Source organism: Nilaparvata lugens, chromosome Y (genome assembly GCF_014356525.2).
Source record: "Nilaparvata lugens isolate BPH chromosome Y, ASM1435652v1, whole genome shotgun sequence".
Taxonomy (NCBI): Eukaryota; Metazoa; Arthropoda; class Insecta; order Hemiptera; family Delphacidae; genus Nilaparvata; species Nilaparvata lugens.
Genome location: NC_052519.1, coordinates 9,119,414 through 9,144,262, shown reverse-complemented (window position 1 = coordinate 9,144,262; position 24,849 = coordinate 9,119,414). Strand labels below are relative to the sequence as shown.

The 24,849-nt window shown below is 35.3% G+C and overlaps 1 protein-coding gene across 1 annotated transcript in view; it reads left to right on the top strand.

Moving 5' to 3' along the window:
* LOC111051597 (sister chromatid cohesion protein PDS5 homolog B) overlaps nucleotides 1-24,849 on the top strand; it is a gene marked incomplete in the record, with an annotated part of 199,314 nt that overhangs the window by 135,436 nt on the left and 39,029 nt on the right. Inside the window, 7 exon segments of the mRNA XM_039443468.1 lie at nucleotides 187-585; nucleotides 2,084-2,230; nucleotides 3,531-3,882; nucleotides 4,901-5,147; nucleotides 6,170-6,447; nucleotides 6,953-7,218; nucleotides 12,981-13,303. Of these exon segments, the coding sequence (XP_039299402.1) occupies nucleotides 187-585; nucleotides 2,084-2,230; nucleotides 3,531-3,882; nucleotides 4,901-5,147; nucleotides 6,170-6,447; nucleotides 6,953-7,218; nucleotides 12,981-13,303 (2,012 nt within the window).

The following is a 24,849-nucleotide window of genomic DNA, read 5'->3' as shown; positions in this document are numbered from 1 at the left end:
TTCATAAATCATTCAATTCAATTCAATTCAATTCAATTCAATATACATTACTATATATACTATATATACATACTATATATACATTACTATATATTTCATACCTACATTCTAATAGTGTAATGTGAATGACTTATGCATATTCAAAATTTCATACATTTCATAGCTACAACTGACGTCTGTTAACAGGTTCAATGACATTAGCATTCAAATCCGTATCAAGTGCGTCCAATATTCAATGCATTTCCTACTGAATCATCCGGATCTGAGAAAAGACATCACAGAAACGCTGAAGTTGAGACAGCATGATGCCGAAGAGAGCGTCCGCTTCGAAGTGGTTACGGCCATAGTCTCCACAGCGAAACGTGACTTCGAAGTTGTGTCGCAGTCTGAAGACCTCCTCAAGTCTGTCAAGGAGCGTACACGTGATAAGAAGTTCAAAATACGCAAGGAAGCTATGAGTGGTCTGGCGTTGATCTACAGGAAGCATTTGCACGAAAATGATTGTCCTCAAGCTACGAAGAAAGCTGTCACCTGGATGAAGGATAAAATTCTTCATGGATATTACATGACTGGAATGGAGGATAGGTGGGTGTTCAATCATTATACAAGTGTTTATAAATGAATATCGGGGTTTTGAATCTTAATAATATTTTTTACATCAAACTTACATTTAAAAATTATATGTGAAGTGAAATATCATATCAAACGTTTTTTTCTGTTGGTACGCATGTGCGTGCAATATTTCCTCTGCAATCCGCTAGAATTGGTTGAAAACCAATGTACCTGAGCGCTGAGGCCATAAGCCATAAATGACAGGGCTTACTATGCATGGACTCCACATACTCCTGACCCAATTTATCAATGATAGTTTTTACGTGTCTACACTACTAACTGACCGTGCTGAGTTGAGAAGATAGATTGATTCACTGATGAAACACTTATCAACTTATTGGGAGGAACTATAAGTTGATGTGTGCCATATGACAAATTGTAGACTCATTTGAACTTTCATCAAGTATTATACAAAATACATAGTATTATTTATTATAAATAGTTATATATTAGTATTATATAGTATTATGTATTATAAAAAATATAAAACTATTTCAGTTGCTTTTCCATTTGACATATAACTGGTAAGTTCCATGTAACAAATATAATTAACATTCAAAACCACGATATACAGTTTAATAGTTTTGCAAAACTAATGACCCAGTTAATCCTATTTAAAGGTGATTTTGTACGGTTTGCGCCAAAAAAGTTTAGTGCGCTCCTATATGTGCGGGTATTATTTGTTCTTTAAACATTTTAATTGGGTCAATGAGAAAATAGTAAAAATATAAGTGGCGTGAACTTTGAACTACAGACCTGTATATTAATTAGCATTATATAATCAATAAGTTTATCATCATAAATAATATATTTTTATCATCAATATCACTAACTGCTCAGGGATTTACAATTTCTTCCTTGAATGTTAACACTTTCATCTTTGTGTTATTTATATTATAAATTATTCAATAAATAAAGGCCACTTGTGCCGTTCTATTGCACGCAAATTGCCTAAGCATATACTCACTAGTCACTTGGCGCTATGTGGTGGAACGGGTTGGCTGTAAGGGGTGATGTGGAGGCCAACTATTATTATCTGGATTATCTAGATATATTTATCTATACAGAGGGTGTAATTATTTGAAAATAATGTATGAATCAATAGTCATGATCTATAAATCATGAATTATAGTCATGATTTTTATGGAGTGGAGAAAGGTGAAATTTCAATTAACACACATAAAATCTCTTTCCCACTTTTTCTTCTCTTATTACTTTTACGGAGTTTTCTAGTTATCGGGCTTCACGCTATAAATTTCCATTTTAATGTATATTTAGAACTCCAGTGCATTTAATTAATCAATAACAGTTTATTCTAATTTCTATTGCTTAGCTGTATTTTGTTTGTAATGATTTGTTATTGTTGGCATGACGTTAGTAGGAACCGTCTTCAACCTGATTTAGAAAACAGTTAAGTTAATATGGTTTAGTAGCTGATTGATTTAATAATGTAATGTGTGTTAATTTGCAGGCTCCTTGTTGAGAGACTGCTGAACAACTCACTTGTTCCTTATCAGCTGGCACCTGACGAGCGTATGAAGAAATTGTACCATCTATGGGGCACAATTGACGATCATGCTTCTAGAGCATTCGTCGAACTGAATAAGCATCAGATGCAGTAAGTGGTTTCATTTTTAATAGAATAGTTTATTAAGTTAATGGTCTTCAATAGTGAAGAAACCTGAACAGCTTGAGTTTGATGTCCTTGAGTCTGCGACGGCCAATTAAACAGAAAATTCAAATATTTGAATTTCGGTATTGTTAATGAATTGTGTAGAGCTTTATCTCGAAGAACTCTTCAATTGCAGTTGTTTACTAACTAAGTTCATATCGCCAATAGTATTATGGGCTAAATAAGTACAGTTTCGTTCAACCAGAATTATTGTTAACATAACGTCCTTAGATTTTGCAAGAGTGATAATGTAAAGTTTGATGCAGTAAATGCCAGATAGAATTGGTTTCAAAACCATGTTTGGGGTAACAATAGCAGGCTGAGTTACAACGCTTAAGATCATTCATTTTTTACATATGTCTTCTATTTCAAAGACATTTCAAGTAAAATAATCATTGCCACAAAATATAATATCTGAGGCAATGAATTATAATTTGTTTAAAAGTAAACTTAATAGCTATTATAAACATGTTTCTTCTTGATAGTCGATTATGGTGATTCATTATTTTGTTAACATTTTTTACAAAATCTCATATTGATTTAAAATAGAAATTATTCAATTCCTAACTAGTATTGATATGGAAGAATGTGCTTCATTAGTGTATATACTTATTTATATTACTCTCAGCATTGTATTATGTATTACTAAGTCCAAGTTCATTTCATTTAGAGTGTGAGCCATCCCTCCACACAGGTTTAACCTAAAGAGGGATGCACTGTGCACATTCATAGTGATGTAGGCTAGCCCTACATGGATACTAATCATGTGAACACGGTTGCCAAGGTGACTGTTTTAGCAACGAACGTTTTCAAGTAAATAACTAGTGGGAGTTTTATGAGAGATGTTAAAAGATGATGTTGTATTTTTATTTGTATCTTGTTCAATGTTAACTTTTAATGAATAAAGTGCTAATACAAAAGCACATTCACAACAATATGTTACCGTAAATTATGCGTGAAAATGTTTTGTATTATTATATTAATTAGAATTTTTGCAATATGTTTGTAAATATTGTAAACCTGAAGTAAAATAAATAAATTATTATTTTCTTTCAATTCTTGAGAAAAATTCCTTATGTCTCTTTGATTTTATTAGGGTTAAGTGTAAGAGAGGGCCGACTGCGCCCTAACTTCGCCCTCTTAGGTCAAAAATAAAGGCAGTGATTCGCATCTATTCTATTCTATTGTCAGTGGCGTAAGGGGAAAAATGGTTATTTGAGGTATTATAATTAGTTTGTTTTTTCAGTTTACGAAAGCACGTCTTCGAATGGGTTGATATGCATAAAAGGCCAGTAACAGATGAGCTCACTAAGGAGATGTCAGCCAAACTTACAGTTATATCACGGTATCTTCCTGAACCAGACAAGTGCCAGGAATTTTTGGCTAAATTCTCAACTAATCTTTACGAAGATCAGAATTTACTTCTTGGCATGGAGGCTATCATGAGGCCGGAAATTCCTTGCAAGGATTGTGCGGAAATCATTAGTTTTGTATTGAAGAAATTGGGACAACCAGTAATGACGAACCTCTATTACAATACCATAAAAATGCTTTTAGGAAGAATATCATCGGTTATGATTGACTATTTAGCATTGAGGGTAAGTTGATAATCACTGACAATTTCATTTATAAAGTCAATTCACCTTAACGTTTTCATCTAATAGAAATTTTGTATCAACAGTTTCAATCTGAGCTGAATGAAAACATGTATACCAATAATTATAACCATAACTGTTGGCCAGATGGCTGTGTGCAATAATAGCGTCTCTCTGGCTCTTATTGCTCAACTTCGCCCATAACACTTGTAATATTTTAAAGTGCGATAAATAAAGGCAATATCTATCTATCTCTTACTCTCTTGGAGGTCGGATCCCAAGGCAGCTTCCAAAATGAAATGAATAGATGATGATGATGATAATAATAATATTAAGAACCAATACATACATTCGTAATAAATTAATTTTTTGAGAAAAAGGTTAAATAAATGTAGTCAAGTGCATGAAGAATTTTACTTGCCATGGCCAGATGACATTTCTATTGTAAAAAACCTCATAAGCAATCCGATAACTGGCATGTTTTTTCATAACTTACATTAGTAACCAACAGCCTTTTGTAACCAACTTTTAACTGAATCGTTTGAGCGCCGCCTAATCTCAATATTCAAGAATTATTTTCTGATCCAACCTTAGAACTACATCCCCTTCGCCGCTTAAATGTCTTGCTACAAAATCTTCATGATCATAATTGATCGAATATTGGCAGGAATTTCTTCCATCAAATATTAATGAACATATTTGCGTGCCATTCGAGACATTAAATATGTTTTACATATTCAATTATTCATCCACTTGATATAAACGTATTAAAATAGTTCGGAGTGAAACAAGAGAGAACCGGATTCTATTTCTCTCCTGAGTTTATATGAATCGTTGTGCTCTATTGATGTGATGCTTCTCCATAATGAAAAACTTGATCAATTGTCAACCACTATTTAATTCTTAGTAGATTATGTTTTTATTGAGCAGTGGTTGACAATTTTCAATTTTATTTTAGATAAATGATGTAGTCCTTTGTGTTTATAATTCAACTAACAATGTTACTATTATCAATTTTCAGGAACTGATTGTGTATGTGGAAGACTGTCTACAGGGAGGGAACCTTATTGACGAGATTGGTCTCCACCCGAACACAGCAGGAGTGAAAGGACTGACACTGCTTGTCATGCTTTCATATTTGTTCTCGGTGCATTTCTTCCATGAGGACATTCTGTCAAAACTCTTGTCGTTCCTAGATTATGAAGATGAGAATGTTGCGCCGCACGTTCTCTATGTATTCACATTCCTCGGCAAATATAAACGAATAGGTGAGAAACTTATATCGATTCTAGGTAAGAAACTGTTCAGTAGTCATAACAGTAGTAGTCATAATTATGTTCATTGCTATTTATAATGATATGATTTAGTAGCTCTTTGTGGAGCCAGGGACTAGAGTGAATTAATACCATAGAGAAGAGATAGCATTAATTAACAGTGAAATTTGCAACATAAACGCCCTATACAATGGGATATCTTCTTATGCTATCTTTTCTCTATGCCATTACTTGAGAGTTTGTTGCCCGTTCAATACCCATGTATTTGATCACGTATGTGTTTGAATCAGGTTACTATTAATCCCCACAATGCTGCCAGTGACTGCACTCACTTATTGCATTGCAAGTTGCATGACACAAACTGTTCTCATGACGACCTCCTCAAATGCAATGACAAAGCCCTTCGGCTGGCTAAATTTCGGGAGGCAAATATATAGAATAATAGCATAATGGATAATGGTGATCATCGACACGGAAAGTAAGTAAGTAATCCCTAGGGAGAGAACTTAGTACTTGAGTGCTCTGTTGCTGTGAATAGAATACCATTTTCGATTGTTGGAGGAAAATATGATTTTTTTCAAAATTACAGCATTATTTATTTATTTGTAGATACAATCACAAATCATATAAATATGATTGAGAAGGAACAACAGGCTTGGCCCAAAACTATTCCATTCCCTAATTTTTATAATGTCCAAAAAAGTAGGTTATGTTTCTACTGCAAAAAGTTCAAGTTCAATTTTAGTCCAAAAATGTATATTAGCAAGAAATTTTAAATTTAGAAGAATTTAAACACCAATTAGGCCTTCAACAAAGAAAAGTAGAAGAAAACATTCTTTTTCTTTAGACCGAGTATTTTAAATAATTTTCTTGCATAATGAACACCTTTCCACTCATCACTTCTGTCAGAGATATCTTTACGATTTCTTTAGCAGTTTTTGTTGAGTGTACATTTCTCCATTACTATAATGTGATGTTTGTTAGTTATTTGTCCTTATAATGATTTCTGTTTTCAGGTGAAGAGTTTCCGGAAATCGAGAACGAACTGGCACCTATCTGTACAAGATTCGCCGAGACTGGAACACCAAAACAGGCCAAACAAGCAGTACGATGTATTTTCGTCAACATGCCACAACATCACAATGTTATTTTCGGCGATATATTGGAGAAAATCAAGGAGAATCTCAATTGTGAGTCGCAGTACTACCGGACTGCTATCGTGGCATTAGGCCACATAGCTTTCAACCTGCCTGAAAAATATCCCGCTCATATGAAGAATATTGTTTCAAGAAAGGTGAGTACGATGGGTACGCCTCGAGTTCTTTTATACTGTACTAGAATCGCTGTAAGAAGCGTCAGAAATTCTGAAATTTTATTTACTTCTTATTCAAAACGTCTGTACCAGAAGTGTTTTACTCATCAAAATAATGTAGTTAATAATTAAAATATTGTATAATAGGATGAATAACACATCAACCTAAAGTCGCTCAATAAATCACTCCTCCAATATCATAATAGTTTTGATCTGAACTTCAAATTTGTTTGTTTCCATATTTTATACTGATTTTCTAATACATTTTGTAGACATATTGTTGAAGAATAACTTTCAAGTCAGTTAGCAGCATTTTTAAACGAAATTTCCATGAAAATGGCATGAATCATGACAGATTGTCATGAATTGCTTCCATGTATGTTTGTTGTATATTTTTAACAAATTTTTTTGACAGATTGTGAATGAATTGCTGTCAAGTATGTTTGCTGCATATTTGAAATAAATTTATTTGAAATTTCGTTGACAGATTGTGAAAGAACTACTGGTTAAGGAGAACGAAACGTCACCGATTGGTCAACCTCATGACAGGGATTGGTGCAACGAAGATAACCTCCCGGATGAAACCAGAAGCAAAGTGGATGGACTGAAGACAATGGCCAGGTGGCTTCTCGGGTTGAAGGAAGACACAGTGTCTGCGCAGAAGACATTCCGAATGCTCAGTGCGTTCATTACACATAAAGGCGATCTACAACAAACTGGAAAAATGAGCAAAGCTGAAATGGCCTGGTTGAGGTAATTAATTCACTTATTACATCGAGTACATAACTTTTGAACAACAGGCTTTAAGCCCTGTTATTAACTGTTGAATTCAGCTGACTTATGCTGAAGCTATGCTAGCCATCAGACTTATGCTGAAGCTAACTTAGTCTATAAAGTAACCAAATAAATAAGTAGCTATACTCAACTTGACTATGCTATGCCATGCTTAGCTCTATACTAAGAGTGTCTTATAATAGATTCAATTCAATTCAATTTATTCAAAACATTATACATTACATAGTAAGTAAAAACAAAGTAAAGGCGATACATTAGATTGTTACATTAATATGAAAAACAAGTAAAAAGTAAATGAATAACTCCATGCTTGGACGATAAGTCCGTGTGCATAGAGGAGTCTTCTGACAATCGATAAGAAAAAGAAAAACTTTACTTTATCGATACTAGATACTATAAAAATCTAGTTACTGAAAAATTACTAATAAAGTAAGAAATTGAAAATTATAAGGTACATAACGAACAGAGGAGGTTATTCAGAATAAAGACATGTTGAATACAAAAAGCATATAAGCTACGATTATTTACAAAGTATACAGTACAATAGATTGATTATTTGCTAACATGAGAAAATGTGGCTCCCACTATATATGAATATGTGTCGGGATGCCACTATTTTTACTTTCCTTGCCCTATTACCATAGGTAAGGAAAGTATTGCTTTCAAAAAAAATTAAGGTACCCTAATTTCTAGTTTTCTATACGTTTCAAGGTCCCCTGAGTCCAAAAACATGATTTTAGATAAGATAAGATAAGATATTTATTGACAATTGTTACTAGGCTCTTGCCTATGGTAACATTTACAAAAATTGACATTATAAAATTAAATTAACCTTTGAAATAAATAATTATTTTCAGTTCCGCATCAGTATTAATAATTACAAATATTGAAGAAAATAATATTGTACATATTGAGCCATCAACATCAACTAAAGTATTATCACATTAGCAAACTAAAGTTGTTATTCGCATCCATGTGGAGTGAAACTTATCATGAAAGTATACCATGAAAAATTGAAGTTCATAATAAAATACAATTGAGGGAAGATGAAATAGGTGATAGATAAACTATGAAGGTGGTCCCATTACAAAACATTGTGATCAGACTTTTAATAAAAAAAGAGAAGTAATAATGAAACTGTGCATGAAATAGGAGCAATGAAATGAGAGCGTGAATGCACCAAACCCTGCCAATCATAATGACCTTATGCTAATGTATCATTTATTAATGACGACAGAAGCCTCGATTTGAACAAATAGAAGCTTGGTGAGAAAATCAACTCAGGTGATGGATCGGGACGCTACTACAGTAAAAGAGGAGTTGTACATAACTGTGCGGTGGAGTGGAATTTGTAGGAAATATTGGTGCTGTCGTGTGTTTCTGTGGTGGATGTGCGCAAGAGGGGTGAATCTCTCCTTCAGATACTGCGGGCCCTTGCCCTCGACAACTAGTTGATATACAAGACATAATAATATGAAGTATTGTCTCCGGTCCTTCAGTTTCAGCCATTGCAGTCTCCTATAGAAGGTGTGATATGCTCATCCCTTCTTGCATCATATATGAACCTAACTGCATAGTTCAATGCACGCTGCAATTTCATATTAAGCTCCCCAGTCATGTCATTGTAGACCATGCTGCCATAGTCCACAATGGGCAGGACAAGACTTCGAACAAGCGTGACACGAAGGTTGGTTGGAAGAAACTTCCTCAACCTCTTGAACTGATGCATTATGGCAAAGATCCTCACTCGATAAGGTGTTGATGTGATAGGTCCAATTAAGATTCTTATCTATGAAAACTCCCAGAACCTTAATACATTCCTCATACTGAAGTGCATGGCCATCTATCATTACTTTGGACACTGCATTGAAGTCTAGTTGATTGTACAGTCTGCCATAAGCAACAATAATACTTTTGCATTTCTTGGAATTGAGAGTCAAGCAATGTGCCTTTGCCCATACAATCAAAGATGCTATATTAACATTCATGGCAGCCACAGCATCATCAGCATGAGAAGAGTGACCAGAAGGAAAGTGATTGTAGCAAACAAGATCATCGGCATAAATATGATAAGACAAATCACGAAAAATCAGAGGAAGGTTATTTACATAGATAGAGAAAAGGAGAGGGCCAAGGATTGTACCCTGTGGGACTCCTGCAACAGCTGGCAGCCACCTGGACATTTTCTCCTCAGCCACTCTGACACACTGGTACCTATCAGTAAGGTAGGACTTGAACCAGGAAACACAAGAAGATGATAGACCACACTGAAAAAAGAGTTTATGCAGTAAGATTGAATGACAGACATTATCGAAAGCTTTTGTGAAATCAAATGACACAAGAAGAGTGAAAGAACGATGATCCATTGAATTTCGAATGTCATCAGTGATTTTCAATAGTGCTGTAGTTGTGCTGTGAAAAGGGCGGTAACCAGACTGATTTTCATCAAAGAAGTTGAATGATTCCAGGTACAGTGACAACTGTTCATGCACTATTCTCTCCAGTGCCTTGGAAATACTACAAACTATGTTCATAGGTCGGAAGTCTTGTGGAGTAGTAGGATTATTATTTTTTGGAACTGGACATATCAATGATTGCTTCCAAAGAGAGGGGAAAACTCCCATTTGGAGAGAGAAATTGAATATATGTGTGATAATTGGTAGAATAATCTTATAAAATGAAATAGGTATATTATCATTACCTTTATTATTCTTTTTAATTGAGAGAATAGCTAAGGAGACTGTCTCAGGAACAGGAAAGACATATGAGAAGAAAAATTTTTCTTGCGGAAGTGTGTGACTAAATTGATTAATCATAATTGAGTTCAGTGAATGGTGAGCAAATGAAGAAGGCGGAGATGGAGTAGAAAGGAATTCATTAAGGTGTTCCAGAGGAACATTAACAGCAGTGGACTTGGACTTGGGTGGTATCACCTCGACTTTTCGAATGTTCCTCCACAACTCTGAAGTGGACTGCCTTCCCTCAAAAAGATGACCATAGTATTCCATCTTAGCTCTACGACAGACAGACCTCAACCTGTTTCTTAAAGCTTTGTAACGCACAAAGTCTGCATTGCAACCAGTCCTGAGATGGGTACGCCTAGCTTTATCTCTCTCTCGTCTCAGAAGTGATATTTCTCTGTTAAACCAGGGACATGGCCTGCGGTGAACCTTCACATCCTGTACTGGTGCATGTTCGTCGAGGATTGAAAGAATCATTGAATTAAAGGCTTCTACCTTGTCATCAATATTATTCATATTCACAATATCATGCCAAGGCTTTTCCACAGCATCAGCCAGACAGCGATCCAAATCAATGTTTTTCAGGTTCCTGCCCCTAATCTCTGGCGTGTATCTTACTTCATGCTCAAGACTATATATAACATAAATCAGATCATGACCCGACATACAGAATGGTATTTGTCCATCAGCCATAACAAAATCTGGGTCACTGACAATAGTAAGATCGAGTAGTGAATGACAAGTGTCAGTGTGAAAAGTGGGTGAAGTTTTATTGAGTATTTCCATATTCAACGACTCAAAGAGTGTTCTTACTTGTCTGCTCTCAAAGGTATTCTTCATCTGATCAGCATTGAAATCACCAATAGCAATTATATGCTGATACTGGTGCATTACATCTAGTAGCGCATCCTCTAGAATAGACAATCTACCAGCCTTGGTAGATCCTCAATTGTACTCCTCAACATGAGTACAATTGAGGAGATGATGCAATTACCTTGGCAGCAAATTGAGACCGAATATATACAGCAACACCTCCTCCACCCTTGCCGATCCTGACATTTCTAAATAAGGTATAGCCAGGAACATTGAAGTATTCTGTAGAGGGGCTGGGTTTCAAGAATGTCTCACTAATAGCAATAACATCCACCGAGACCGTAGAGAACATTAACCTGAACTCGTCAAAATGAGCTGGCAGGTATTGGGCGTTAATATGACATAATTTAAGTAGGTTTGAGTGATCATCAAAAAATGATTTCAGCTCATTAATGAAGTCTGAAATATTTGTTGGAGCTTATATCTTCAAGAAATATTGAATGAAAATAGAAACTGGGATAATATGTATTTTAATTAAGATATAGTTGAGTTAAATTTGGATACTGGTGATCAGTCTACTAAGATTAAGATGGAGAGGATTGAAAAGTCCCACAAAGTTATAAATTGGCCACCTTCTATGTACTTCAACAAAAATAGTCTATTATAATATAAGCAGCAACCACTGAATGCAAAAGTTTATTTCTTATATAAACAATGATATATTATTGAGGACTCACTATAATTGATCCAATTACTTATTGGTCAATCAATAGTAATCGAAAAAAGATATAATTGAATAGGCTGGTTAAATAAGTGACTATTTTGAAGTCACTGAAAAATAAAAAGTTAAATAGAGGAAAAAAAACAAAACAATAGGGTGTGTGTGTGTGTGGTGTGTGTGTGTGTGTGTGTGTATGTGTTTATGTCTGTGAACACGATAACTCCATTCCTGATTAACCGTTTGACTTGAAATTTTAAACTTAAGGTCCTTATACCATGAGGATCCGACAATAAGAAATTCAAAAAAATTAAATTAAAGATGGCGGAAAAAAAGCGGATAATTACTAAAAAAACATGTTTTTCACGGTTTTCTCGAAAACGGCTCTAACGATTTTCTTCAAATTTATACCATGGATAGCTATTTATAAGCCCTATCAACTGACATGAGTCTCATTTCTGAGAAAATTGCAGGAGCTCCGTAATATTCTTGAGAAAAATGGCGGATAATTACTAAAAAACCATGTTTTTCACGATTTTCTAAAAAATAACCCGACCGATTTTTTTTTCAAATTCATACTCTGTATAGTTATTTATCAACTGGCATAAGTCTCGTTCCTGGGAAACTAATGGGGGGTCCACCCCATCCTTCAGAAATGGACTTTGTAACCTCCCACTCGTGCATGAGGTAGGCAGGTAGAGCAGTTTATAAAAAGAACACATAGTCGAGATTTCATCTGTAGAACAGCTGTTTTGACGACTTTAAAAAAAATCATCGAATTTCACAATTTACATAGTACTCTGAAAACAATTATATATGCACATATACAGTAGTCTGATCGTAGTTTCAAATAAGTAGCCGCCAATCGTCATTCTGTTATTCCCCTGAATTATTCGCGTTCAAGAATAAGGCTTACAGTTCAATGAGCAAGAAAAGTTGTGTGAGTGTACCACACCAGATTTTTGCTCTAGTTGAAGATTTTATGCAAAAAAGTAAATAATTCCAGTAAAGCTACTTCCTGCATCATTTTTCTGTCATTCATATGTATTAATAAATGCATATCTATAAATTTATTTTGTATCAATTTTAGAAAACAAATCATTGCTGCATTTCTAAGTATAATTGAGTACATCGGTAATGTTTCCAGAACTATGACAAAAAAGGAAACAATCAGTTTTTGATTATTCAATCTATTATTATTATTATTGGCTAAGAATTTGAGATTACATTTCTTTCAATTGTTTTATTATAGTATGTAAATATGTTTGAATAGCTTATGCTTGTAAACTACAGCAGTAGAAAGTCAACTTCTTCTTTCTTGTATTGTATTGACTCCTCCTCTAAACATGGACTTGATCCATATTTGAGGAGTAATTTTCAGGGGAATATATTGTAAAATTTACTTTCTGAAAATAAAACGAAATTGAATGTACTTTTGTTATGTTCAGGTTAACGGCCGGCTGTTCGATGTTGAAAATTTGTGAACAAAAAGGTGTGGGAGACCAGTTCTCAGCCGAACAATACTGCCAGCTGTCTTCTCTTCTGTTGGATGAAGTTCCTCAAGTACGAGAAATGTTCTTGAACAAACTTCACAAAGGCCTCAATCGAGGCGTGCCCAACAAATGCCTGCCCCTCGACTTCATGGGATTCTATGCGCTGACTGGCCTCTGGACCGATAAGAGGATGAAGGCATTGGCTCGACAGTATATGCAATCTGATATCAATAAGAGGAGAGAATATGCAAAGACTTTGATGAACGGACCGACTGGAAGTAAGTACTGGATTCTATATTATCGATTACTTTACAACTTTAATATTATTAGAGATCCTTTCACAATGAATCGCAGTATTGAATTCTTCAACTTTGAGAAACGTTGCACCAAAATTGCTGATATCTTCTGTAACATTATTCAAATTAAAGCACGACATTTTCCAATTGAAGCACAATTTTTTATTTATTATTCAATAAAGAAGTGAATTTGATAAAAACTTTCAATACAAAACACATAACACATTATTCTGCAAGCCTACCGCCATATCGTTTACAATTTTCTCTCACCTTCCTATTCCCTCTAAAAAACAGCTGTCTCCATTCCACGATTACAACCTAAACAATATTACCAACATTCATCTATCTCATTTTATATTGATTATAAAAATATTTAATTATGATTATTCTATTTTATTAATTCATTTATGATAATTAATGTAACACTATACTTCTTTTAATCTTTATAATAATCAATTTTTCTTTCCATAAATCATCAGGTCGGATATGTTTTAAGCTGAAGCCATTTGCGCAATTTGGCTTGCTCAAGCCAAATTTGCGCAAACGAGCGAAATAAAATTATTCTGTTCACAAGCTCAGTTCAGTTTGTGCAATTTGGCTTGTGAATTTCACTGCTACTTACCTCAAAACCAGCTAAACTGCTATCAGTAGCAGTTATCTACGGTAGCAGTAGTTATCCATATGAGTTTTGATCTTTATCAGATTGTTATCCATATCACTCCACAGTCTCCCTGTCAGCTTCTTGGTCAAATGATGGCATTTTTCTATTAAGGCATCATAAGCATGAGATTTAGCCTTGCGATCACTGTATTCTTTGGACTTATTCGCCATAGACAAGGAAAAGATTTATAAACTTCTATGAAATCACTCAGGAAATCTTTTCAATTTGCCATATTTATTAATGATTATTATGAGATACTAATATTATAGACACTATTAATTATGAAACACTTGAGAAATAAACAATAATATATTTAGCATGAAAACTTGAATAGGTAATAATAAATAAAAATGACGAGAAAGTCAAACTAGAGGTTCAGTTGTTGTTAGGATTCGCGTGCGCATGCGCGAAAACGTATTTTTGACCTGACAGTTTGCGCAAATGGCTTGAGCAGTGTTTAAACGCTCATTCCAATACTCCATCCGCAAGCCGATTTTCTGTCAGAACAGAATTTTCTCAAGCCAGATTTTTTGGCTTGCGCAAGCCTCAAGCCACAGTTCTCATAAATGGAAACACTGTCAAGCACTACTCATACAATTAGCAATTGATGAAAAGAGCAATTTACTTTACTTTACTTTACTTTTCTTATTCGTCACAATTATTGAACTGCATTAAGGGAGCAACGATCCCGCAGTATATGACACGTCAAAGTTTAATCTAATATCTACCATCCCTCCTATTTCAACACTACAGATCCCACATAACATACATCAATCAAACACTACTCAACAAGGAAGTCTGCTAACCTGTATGGACACAATACAATAAGGAATTCCCTAAGTGTTTTTTTGAACTCCTTCAAGCCATCAATTTCTCTTATGTGAGATGGAATTGAATTAAATATTTTCATTCCCATATATAACGGGCCACTCTCCAGCAGGCTTAGTCTGTGATGTGGGTAAACAAAACCTCTAAATCGAGTATTATGGGGATGACTCACCTGGTTCTCCTCATAAATTCGTCTATTTTTAAAAACGAAGATTGCTAAATCTAATATATAAATAGCAGGAGCCGTCAGCAATCTCTTTTCTTTAAAATAAGGTCTGCAAGAGCGCATTGTATTAATCTTATAAATTATCCTAATGGCTTTCTTCTGCAGTATGAATATTCCATTATTCTCTATACTTTTCCCCCAAAAAATAACTCCATATCTCATAACTGACAGAAAATAAGCATGATATACAAAAAGAACAGTTTTTTCACTCCCTACTCTAGCCATTACTCTTAATGCAAACAAGGCTCTATTCAATTTACCGTTGACATGAGAAATATGAAGCTTCCACTTTGAATCACTCTCCATCATCAGACCCAAGAATGTCGTGGAATCAGAAGTTTCAACTCTACTTTGCGTATTCAAGTTTATTCCAAAACTTTTATAGTCTCTACTGAAGGGAATTACTTTAGTTTTTTTGCAGTTCAAACTAAGACTATTCTGAACAAACCACGAATCTAATTCAGCAAGACACCTCTCAGCCTCTCTTATCAAACATTCACTGTTCCTACTGGTGATTAAAGCTGTAGTGTCGTCCGCAAAAAGAGAGAGTTTGAAATTGACGTGACTCTCGATGTCATTAACATAGACCAAGTATAAGAGGGGACCCAATATTGAACCCTGCGGTACTCCCTGAGACATAGGTAACCAAGAAGAGCTGCATGTTTCATTACCAACAGATATTGACACTCTATGGAACCTCCCCGATAAATATGACTGGAACCAAGAGTATTCTTTCCCATTTACACCATAATATTTCAATTTGTGCAATAGAAGATCATGTTGAACATTATCAAAAGCTCCCGACAAGTCACAGAAAATACCCAGAGCCTGTTCAGAGTCATCCCTAGCCTTAAGTGTCCCCTGGTTAATTCCGAAAACAGCATCTTCAATGGATCTGCCCTTTCTAAATCCAAACTGTGATTTGCAAAAAAGAGAGGATTTTTCAAAAAAATTATTGAGCTGAGTATGAGAAGCCCGTTCAAAAACCTTCGAGAAAGATGAGAGCAGAGCTACTGGTCTAAAATTAGCAACATCATTCTTATCCCCCTTCTTGTACAAAGGTTTCAAAACAGCGTATTTCAACAAGTCAGGAAAATGTCCAGTATCAAAAGAGAGATTAATCAAGTATGTTAGAGGCTTAAGTATGAGATTACATGACTTTTTAATGATAAATATAGGAATACCATCCAACCCCGCTGAACTCTTATTTTTTAAGCCTGTCATTATGCTGAGAACCTGCCCTTCCGATAATGGTTGAAATCTGAACTGTCTAATACCCCTATTATTCTCTATTCTATGTTGTCTGAATGCTTGTAGGTACTCTTTAATGTCCTCTAAGTTGCACCTATGTGCTTTGGATTTCCTGTTGAAGTGCTCATTGAAGCATTCTGCAACCTGTACAGGCTCGTCAACCAAAACTCCATCCGCAAACAATTTTGGGCATTCGTTTTTGAAAGATGAATTTCCCATAGTATTCCTTATTACCTGCCAAGTAGCCTTTGTAACATTATCCGAATGCTTAATCACACTATAATTGACAATACTGTTAGACTAACAAAGGATATACTTTTAATATTTTATTTTTATTCATGCAGGCTATAAGTATTATTCAGTTGCGATAGAGATATCAGAGCGGACGGTCGTTTTCATTTCGAGCTCAACGGAGCGAATATACAGATAACGATCTGTATGCCGGTTCAAACACAGTTCATGCTATCGGTACAAGTTTATTGACAAACTCGCAATCTCCGTGCAAAATCGTCAAATAGTTTAAAAAGTATTTTTCCTGTTCTCACTATTAAAAAATTTCAAATATTATGGCTGACTCTTGTTTCAAGTGCAAATCTACTTTCAATAGCGCGAAGGAAATATTGGAATGCTATGAGTGTAACAACTTTTTTCATCCAACATGCACTAAAGTTCGTACGCTAGAAAACTTCAGAAAACTCGGAGCACGAAAAACAGCTTGGAAGTGTGAAGAATGTAAGGAAAAATCCCCTTCTACAGATAGTGATATTGAACTTACTATAAATACTATTAAAGACTCGCTGACTCAATTAAGAACGTTTGAATAGCTTTCAACCCTGGCGTTGGAGGAGCATAGTTTGGGAGTTTGACACTCGTAGCACTGAGTGTAGTGAAGCTTGCAATGCAATCGCTCTCTTCCACCACTTTACCACCAGACCACTTTTCCTCGCAAAAGAAGGTATTCGAAATAGTGAGTCTTTCATGAAAGAACTCACCCTCAATGAAAAAATCTATTCACAGTTGCAGGCTTCCGTAACTAATTGATTGTTGTAGACTGGCCTGAAAATGTTGTTGGCCCTTGAAGCCTCTAGAAGAGGCTAGCCACTTACTGCGAGAAGATCCACTTTCAACTGACAGCAATCCTCATGAATAACATCGATGCTTCCCATTCTGTCAATGCTGACCGACTCGGGTACTCTGAAGGGTAGTTCACTTTCAACAGTCAGTATTGCTAGTGAATAGCATCAATGTTTCACCTGAATAACTAATGCTGACACTGTCTCAGTGTAAAGCTGCTTCACACTGTGTGTCAGCGTACCCAATAAATAACATCGAAGCTCGTCACGTTCAACTAATGCTCACATTTTAGAGTGAATCTCACTATAGAGTAGCTTGGTTGAATGTCATCATACCTCAATTTTAAGCTTCAATTTTTCACAAAATACAAATGTTCATAAGATGCATAGTTTCCGAGATATTTATGCGAAAAATTAAAAAAAAATTACTCTAAACTAAATAGATGAAACGATTGACTCAAAATAACATATAATCCACTCTACTACAGGCAATTATTGACGCGATCACCTTTTATCTGTCAAAACAGGGGGCGAAGTCAGGATACACCATCCTAGCACTGAAAATCAGTCTTGTTTTGGCGGTGGCAACTTTTGTCGTTCTTGTGCTGAAAAAGAAGTGTCTTGTTTTGGCGGGGCGAGTCCGTGACTAATTTCTCTACCTGGAAAACAGTCTCTGGTTGTCGCTATCAGCTTTTGACGCTTATGTGAGTTAAGCTGACAGAATAGCTTGGAAGTAAACTGGTTTCAATTTTGGCGAAAGACTGTACTTTCTTTGAAATATTCTTTTTAGAACTTACTGTGACTGTAGAAGTGTGGACAATACTCCTGCGTGACATTGTCTCTTATCTCAACCTTATTTAGTTCTATTGCTTCCTCTCTCATTCTCTCTCTCTCTCTCTCTCTAACTCTCTTACCCGGTTGTGTGCTAATGCTCTCCTTTCTTCAAAACCCCTCAGGGTTTTGTTATTATTTCATACAATGCTTCAGACATAATTATCTACAACCTATCTTGAATTTGACTTTCCCATGCCTAGATTTGTAAATTTCTTTGTGTCAATAATATTCATTACTATCAACTCTTGCTTGTAATATTGTGAATTCCCCCATTCCACCGAGTAGGATTGTATAATATAGTTGATGTAGCATCGTACTGGAGGGTTAAGGCGAGGAAGGATATAATTCTGGCAGCCGGCCTCTGAGCGCCCAGTTTAACATGGGGTGAAAAACTTATCAATCGATTACAAGCCTCATAGTAGTGCTTTCGAGAAATGGTTATATTCAAATCACGCAGATTTATAGTGGCTTTCATTTGATGTTAAAATCAAGTCAATATGATAAGTGGTCAAGTTTTTATTTGTAAAAAAAACTGTTAAATTCCCATAAGAAAATCGTCAATTTGGTGAAAACGATAATGATGATTACTAAGTTGTTTTTTAATGGATAATGAAATTGAAAATTGCTCAATGAAGTTCAACATTTTCTTTGTGATTCCAATGTTTGAAACAAGAATATTTTATTTTTTGAAATTGTTAAAAAATAAATTTATAAATGCCTGCAAAAACTGCATTTAGCCGCCTGCATGGTAGTTCGGGCGTTCTCCGAGGGAGGGTAGCACTAGAGAGAAGAGAGAGGGTAGGAGAGGAGGGATATCACCTTCCTTTTCTACTCAGAAGGGCTGGTAGCAGGATAACAAGTTTGTATTTCTATACCTTCCACTCAAAATAGACCGATTAGTAGAAAAGACCTACTGAGAGAGAGAGAGAGAGAGAGGGAGAGAGTGTGAGAGAGAGAGAGAGTGAGTTTGTGTGAGTGTGTGAGCGAGGGAGTAGAAAAACACTATTGTTCATTTGTAAGCTAGTTGAGGAATTTTGTCTTTCAAGTGACTTCGACTGTCTTCTGTCGCCTTGTCGACTAGTAATAGGAAATCATTAGTGTTTTGAATACGAGCAACAAGAAAGGATCAGTTTTGTGGTGTTCATTTGTGTCCTTGGTGAATAATTATAGTTTTTTCATTTCCGTGTTATCAATTATGGGAAAGACTCGAAAATGCTTGTCAGCTCCAAGGAAAAAGCGGCGATTGAATGATGCATTGAAAAAATACATGGAGGAAAAGAGGTAAGTTTGAAAATTGTTGATGTTATGATGTTCACTTGGTTATTACATCTGTAATACCTTCACAGTTCACTAGACATATTTTCAAGTGCAGTATTTCAAAGAACCCTACAGTAATAATCGGTGTGATCCGTGAGAAAGGGGTCGAAATACGAATAGATCGAAATATCCATAAGGTCTAATATTTATTACTTTAGCATAGTCTTTTATCACGTGTAATTGGGAGATATTTTTTATGTACTATAGAAAACATCTATTAGAAAAACCTATAAAGACAAATATCCAGTTCAATGTATTCATTTAAAATCCCGTGGAATGTGGGCTTACATAACACTCACTGAAAAATTATTATTATAGCCCATATAATTTCTGAAAATTTATAACCCCTGAGAAAAAATGTCAAATACTATACGCCCTCTGTAGGACACTGTAATGAGAGGATATTCCAATGAGAGTAAGAGAGACGGATCAGTGTGTCTCAGGGTTTGATGTGCAAGTGGAGTCAGTGACTGACCGGCAACCAAAACCTGTCCTGTCACATATTATTGTTCATCATAGGTAACAATACAGTATACACGAAATTGCAATGGAGTCTATCTTTAGGTCTCTATAGTCTCTATATAGACTATAGGTATCTATAGGCTATCTATAGTCTATCTATAGTCTATATCTATCTATGGGTCTCGTACTCGCCAAAAGGTTTCTTACAGCTATTATTATTTAGTCTCGCGTGAAGCTTGGTATAATTGTTACAAATACATATTGGTTCCATATGACTACACGCAAATATAACTTGTATAGTTTCCCCTAATAAATATCAAATAGAAACATTACTAATAGTTTGCCCAGGATTGAATAGACTTGTTGTCAAAAATCCACTTTTATTAAATGAAAATGGATATTTTACAGGAGCATGCTTTCGTGTGTGCTCACACATCATCAGATGTAAGTTACAGTACAGTTGGGAAGTAGAAAGATTCCAACTTAACAAAAACAAAAGCAAGAGCTACTTGATCATTCTGAGTAATTATCATTTCTATTTTTAATTTATGATTTTAATTTTAATTCTTTTAATTTTGTTTTTGTTAAGTTGGAATCTTTCTACTTCCCAACTGTACTGTAACTTACAGCTGATGATGTGTGAGCACACAGGAAAGCATGCTCCTGTAAAATATCCATTTTTATTTAATAAAAGTGGATTTTTGACAACGTTTCAAGTCTCTTCAATTATGGAAAAGTTCCACATCAACATTCACACTACAAGTTTAATCAGGTGTTGAAAATACGTTTATCATACTAAGATAAATTTTGTTGTTATTTCAGGAAAGCAAAGGAATCTATGGACAACTTAGTAGAACACAGAAATGAAAATGGTGGAGAAGAAAAAGAAGAAGAGCTGCTGGGAAGACGCATCATCAATATCAATGAATTTCTTGAACAAATAAAACATTTGGATCATCATAGTCCTTTCGATTGTTCATTTAGAGATATGAAAGTTGTGGGGGAAAAAAGGGTAGGACTGAAAAGTTGTTTTATTATGAAGTGTAAAATGTGCAATATTGTACGAACTATTTGGTCAGAGAAGAAGAAAGACAATAGAATGGGGATAAATATGGCAGCAGTGAGTGGGACAATGACTACGGGGGGTGGCCACGCTCAGCTGGAGGAGATGCTGTCCATCATGAATATTCCTCCAATTAGTAACAAAACTTATATCAAGTATGAAAATGAAGTTACTAAAGGCTGGATTTCAACATCGGAGATGTCGATGAAAGATGCTATAAATACCTTTTTCCATTGCATATATTTCCACCAATAGATTCATTGATGGAAATACCATGTAGTACATGGAAATGTAACTCATGGGAGAATTTAATAAATACATTAATTGTATTTTATTCAAATATAAGGTATAAATTTGAACTGAAATGTTTAGAATTATCAGTGTATTGAGGTTTCAGCTGGATATGTTTATACTTTCACACTATTGCTGCTTATAGTCGAAATATGATTTCTAGTGAAAATCATTTACAAGCTTCAAGAATGAAGACTAAAATGTTGGCCCCTGTGAGAATTCAAGGAGCTCCAGGCTACTAAAGATTTCTTCGTGAACACACTGAAGACTAGACAGACAGTCATTCATCAGACAGGCATTTCAACAATCAATTGGTTACGGTCAACTGCAGACTTGTGTGGAGGGTTGATGGCTTTGTATTTTCGGGGCGATGTCAGGATACACCACCGTCAAAGTCAGACACATCCATCCTAGCACTGAAAATCAGTCTTCTTTTGGCGGTGGCAACTTTTGTCGTTCTTGTGCTGAAAAAGAAGTGTCTTGTTTTGGCGGGGCGAGTCCGTGACTAATTTCTCTACCTGGAAAACAGTCTCTGGTTGTCGCTATCAGCTTTTGACGCTTATGTGAGTTAAGCTGACAGAATAGCTTGGAAGTAAACTGGTTTCAATTTTGGAGAAGACTGTACTTTCTTTGAAATATTCTTTTTAGAACTTAGTGTGACTGTAGAAGTGTGGACAATACTCCTGCGTGACATTGTCTCTTATCTCAACCTTATTTAGTTCTATTGCTTCCTCTCTCATTCTCTCTCTCTCTCTCTCTCTCTCTCTCTCTCTCTAACTCTCTCTCTCTTACCCGGTTGTGTGCTAATGCTCTCCTTTCTTCAAAACCCCTCAGGGTTTTGTTATTATTTCATACAATGCTTCAGACATAATTATCTACAACCTATCTTGAAACGGCATGTGGCCGTTTGTATCAATTTCGAAGGCTTGCTTTTGGTCTGACAGATGGTGTACCCATTGATAATGTTATTAATAACATTATTATTAATAATGAAAACTTGAAAAAACGTATGCATACCTGGATGATGTGACAATATGTGGTAAGAATCAGAAGGAACATGATTTGAATCTCAAAAAATTCTTAGATGCAGTACAAAAATATAATTTTACAATCAATACTTAAAAAAGCAAATATTCACTTACTTCAATAAGCTTGCTTGGCTATAAAATTGAAAATGGGACAATTTCTCCTGACCCTGAACGTCTGGAACCATTGCTCAATCTTCCACCCCCAGATAATAGAAAGGCTCTTGAGCGAACAATTGGAATGTTTGCACACTATTCCAAATGGATATCCAATTATTCAGATAAAGCTAAACGGCTTCTTACAGCAAAGACCTTTCCTTTGACTTCTGAAGCTATAGCTGACTTCAATCAACTCAAAACTGAGATTTCTTAGGCAGTAGTTAGTACAATTGATGACTTTGAACCTTTTGTGGTTGAAACAGATGCATCTGATTTTTCAATTTCAGCTGTCCTATCACAGTGTGGACGTCCAGTAGCATTCTTTTCTCAGAAGCTGAATGATAGTGAGCGTAAACATTCATCCATTGAAAAAGAGGCTTTTGCTATTGTGTGTGCTCTTAAAAAGTGGAGACATTTCTTACTTGGAAGATTCTTCAAAATTATCACTGACCAGCGCTCTGTATCATTCATGTTTGATATGACTCATCAAAATAAAAAAAAATGAAAAAATACAACGATGGCGATTGGAGATGTCATGCTACAATTACGAAATAATTTACAGACCAGGAAAGGACAACCAAGTAGCAGATGCACTTTCCAGAGTGTGTAATGCAACTCAAACCGATAAATTACACTCCTTACACTGTGACTTGTGTCACCCTGGAGTGACCAGAATGATTCATTGGGTAAGAACTCATAATTTACCCTATTCAGTTGAGGATGTCAGAAAAATGACTTCTTCATGTCAAACATGTAATGCCATAAAACCTCAATTTTTCAAGAAATTGAAAACTGCTCTCATAAAGGCGACACATCCATTTGAAAGATTAAGCATGGACTTCAAGGGTCCTCTTCCATCAAAAACTAAAAACAAATATTTGTTGACAATAATTGATGAGTACTCTAGGTTTTCGTTTGCATACCCTTGTCCGAATATGAATTCATCAACTGTAATTCAGTGCCTTGTGAACTTGTTTACCACATTTGGTTTACCTTCTTATGTACATACTGACAATGGAACCTCTTTCAAATCCAGAGAGCTGCAGGAATTCCTTCATAATCGAGGAGTAGCCACTTCCATGTCATCACCTTATAACGCACCAGGAAATGGCCAAATCGAACGAGAAAATGGTACAATTTGGCGCACAGTGTCTCTTACATTGAAGCATAGAAATTTGGATGTATCTGATTGGGAATCTGTGCTCCCAGATTCTCTACATTCTATTCGATCCCTATTGTGCACGGCTACTAATGAGACGCCACATGATAGGATGTTCCGACACTATAGACAATCATCTAATGGTATAGCACTTCCAACCTGGCTTGCCCCTTCAAACAAAGTCCTAATGAAAGTACCTATACGAAGAAGTAAATTCGATCCATTGGTCGAGGAGGTGGATATTCTTCAAATCAACCCACAATATGCCAAGGTACGGCTTAGTGATGGAAGAGAGACAACTGTATCATTGAAAAACCTTGCCCCTCGAGGAGAAGAGAGCATTCAAGAAGATAACGATAAAAATCAAGATGATACAAATGCAGGATAAAGCCTTAGTGATCACGCAGAGCCTGAGAACAATCAAGAAAATTATCATTAAAATCAAGATGAAACAAATACAGGATTCCCCCTCAGTGATGAAGAAGAGCCTCCTGATGGCACCCTGCGAAGATCTCTTATAGAGCGCAAAATGCCTTCTTATTTGAAAGACTATTCATTGAATTCCTAAAGACGGGAAGAATGTGATGATATTGAATCATCATATGACTAGTGTTTTTCTTCTTATGTTTCTGTTATCAGATGTTGAACTATTTATTCTAATTTTGAATCTGTTATGAATTCATTACTGATCAATAAAGCTTAGAATGCAGAGGTTTTTCATTACAACAATATTACCTGTTATAAATAAAACCGAGAGCATTGCCAAGCTGTAATCATCAAAAGCTAATTTACAAACATGCCAACATACATATACAGACAAAAGCAAATCCCGTCGTTGAAACGTAGAAAAATCAATCATCAAAATATTATCATGAAAAAATAACATTTTCCCGCTATTTTGGGAAAATGATAACTGTATATATCTTCCAGTATTGAAAATGACATTCAAAATGAAAAACAATACTGAATAATTTTATTATATTCAAAATTCTCAATGTTCGAGTAATTAACCCTCCAGTAGGCCTAGACTACATTCAACACAGTAGAACCTATATAATTTGTAGCTTACGAGACCAAGCATTTAATACGAATTTTGGAGGGTGACGAATTATATATCAAGCTCTGCAATATCGAGGCTGATAAAACAAAATACGAGAAAATTATATCATTGATACTGAT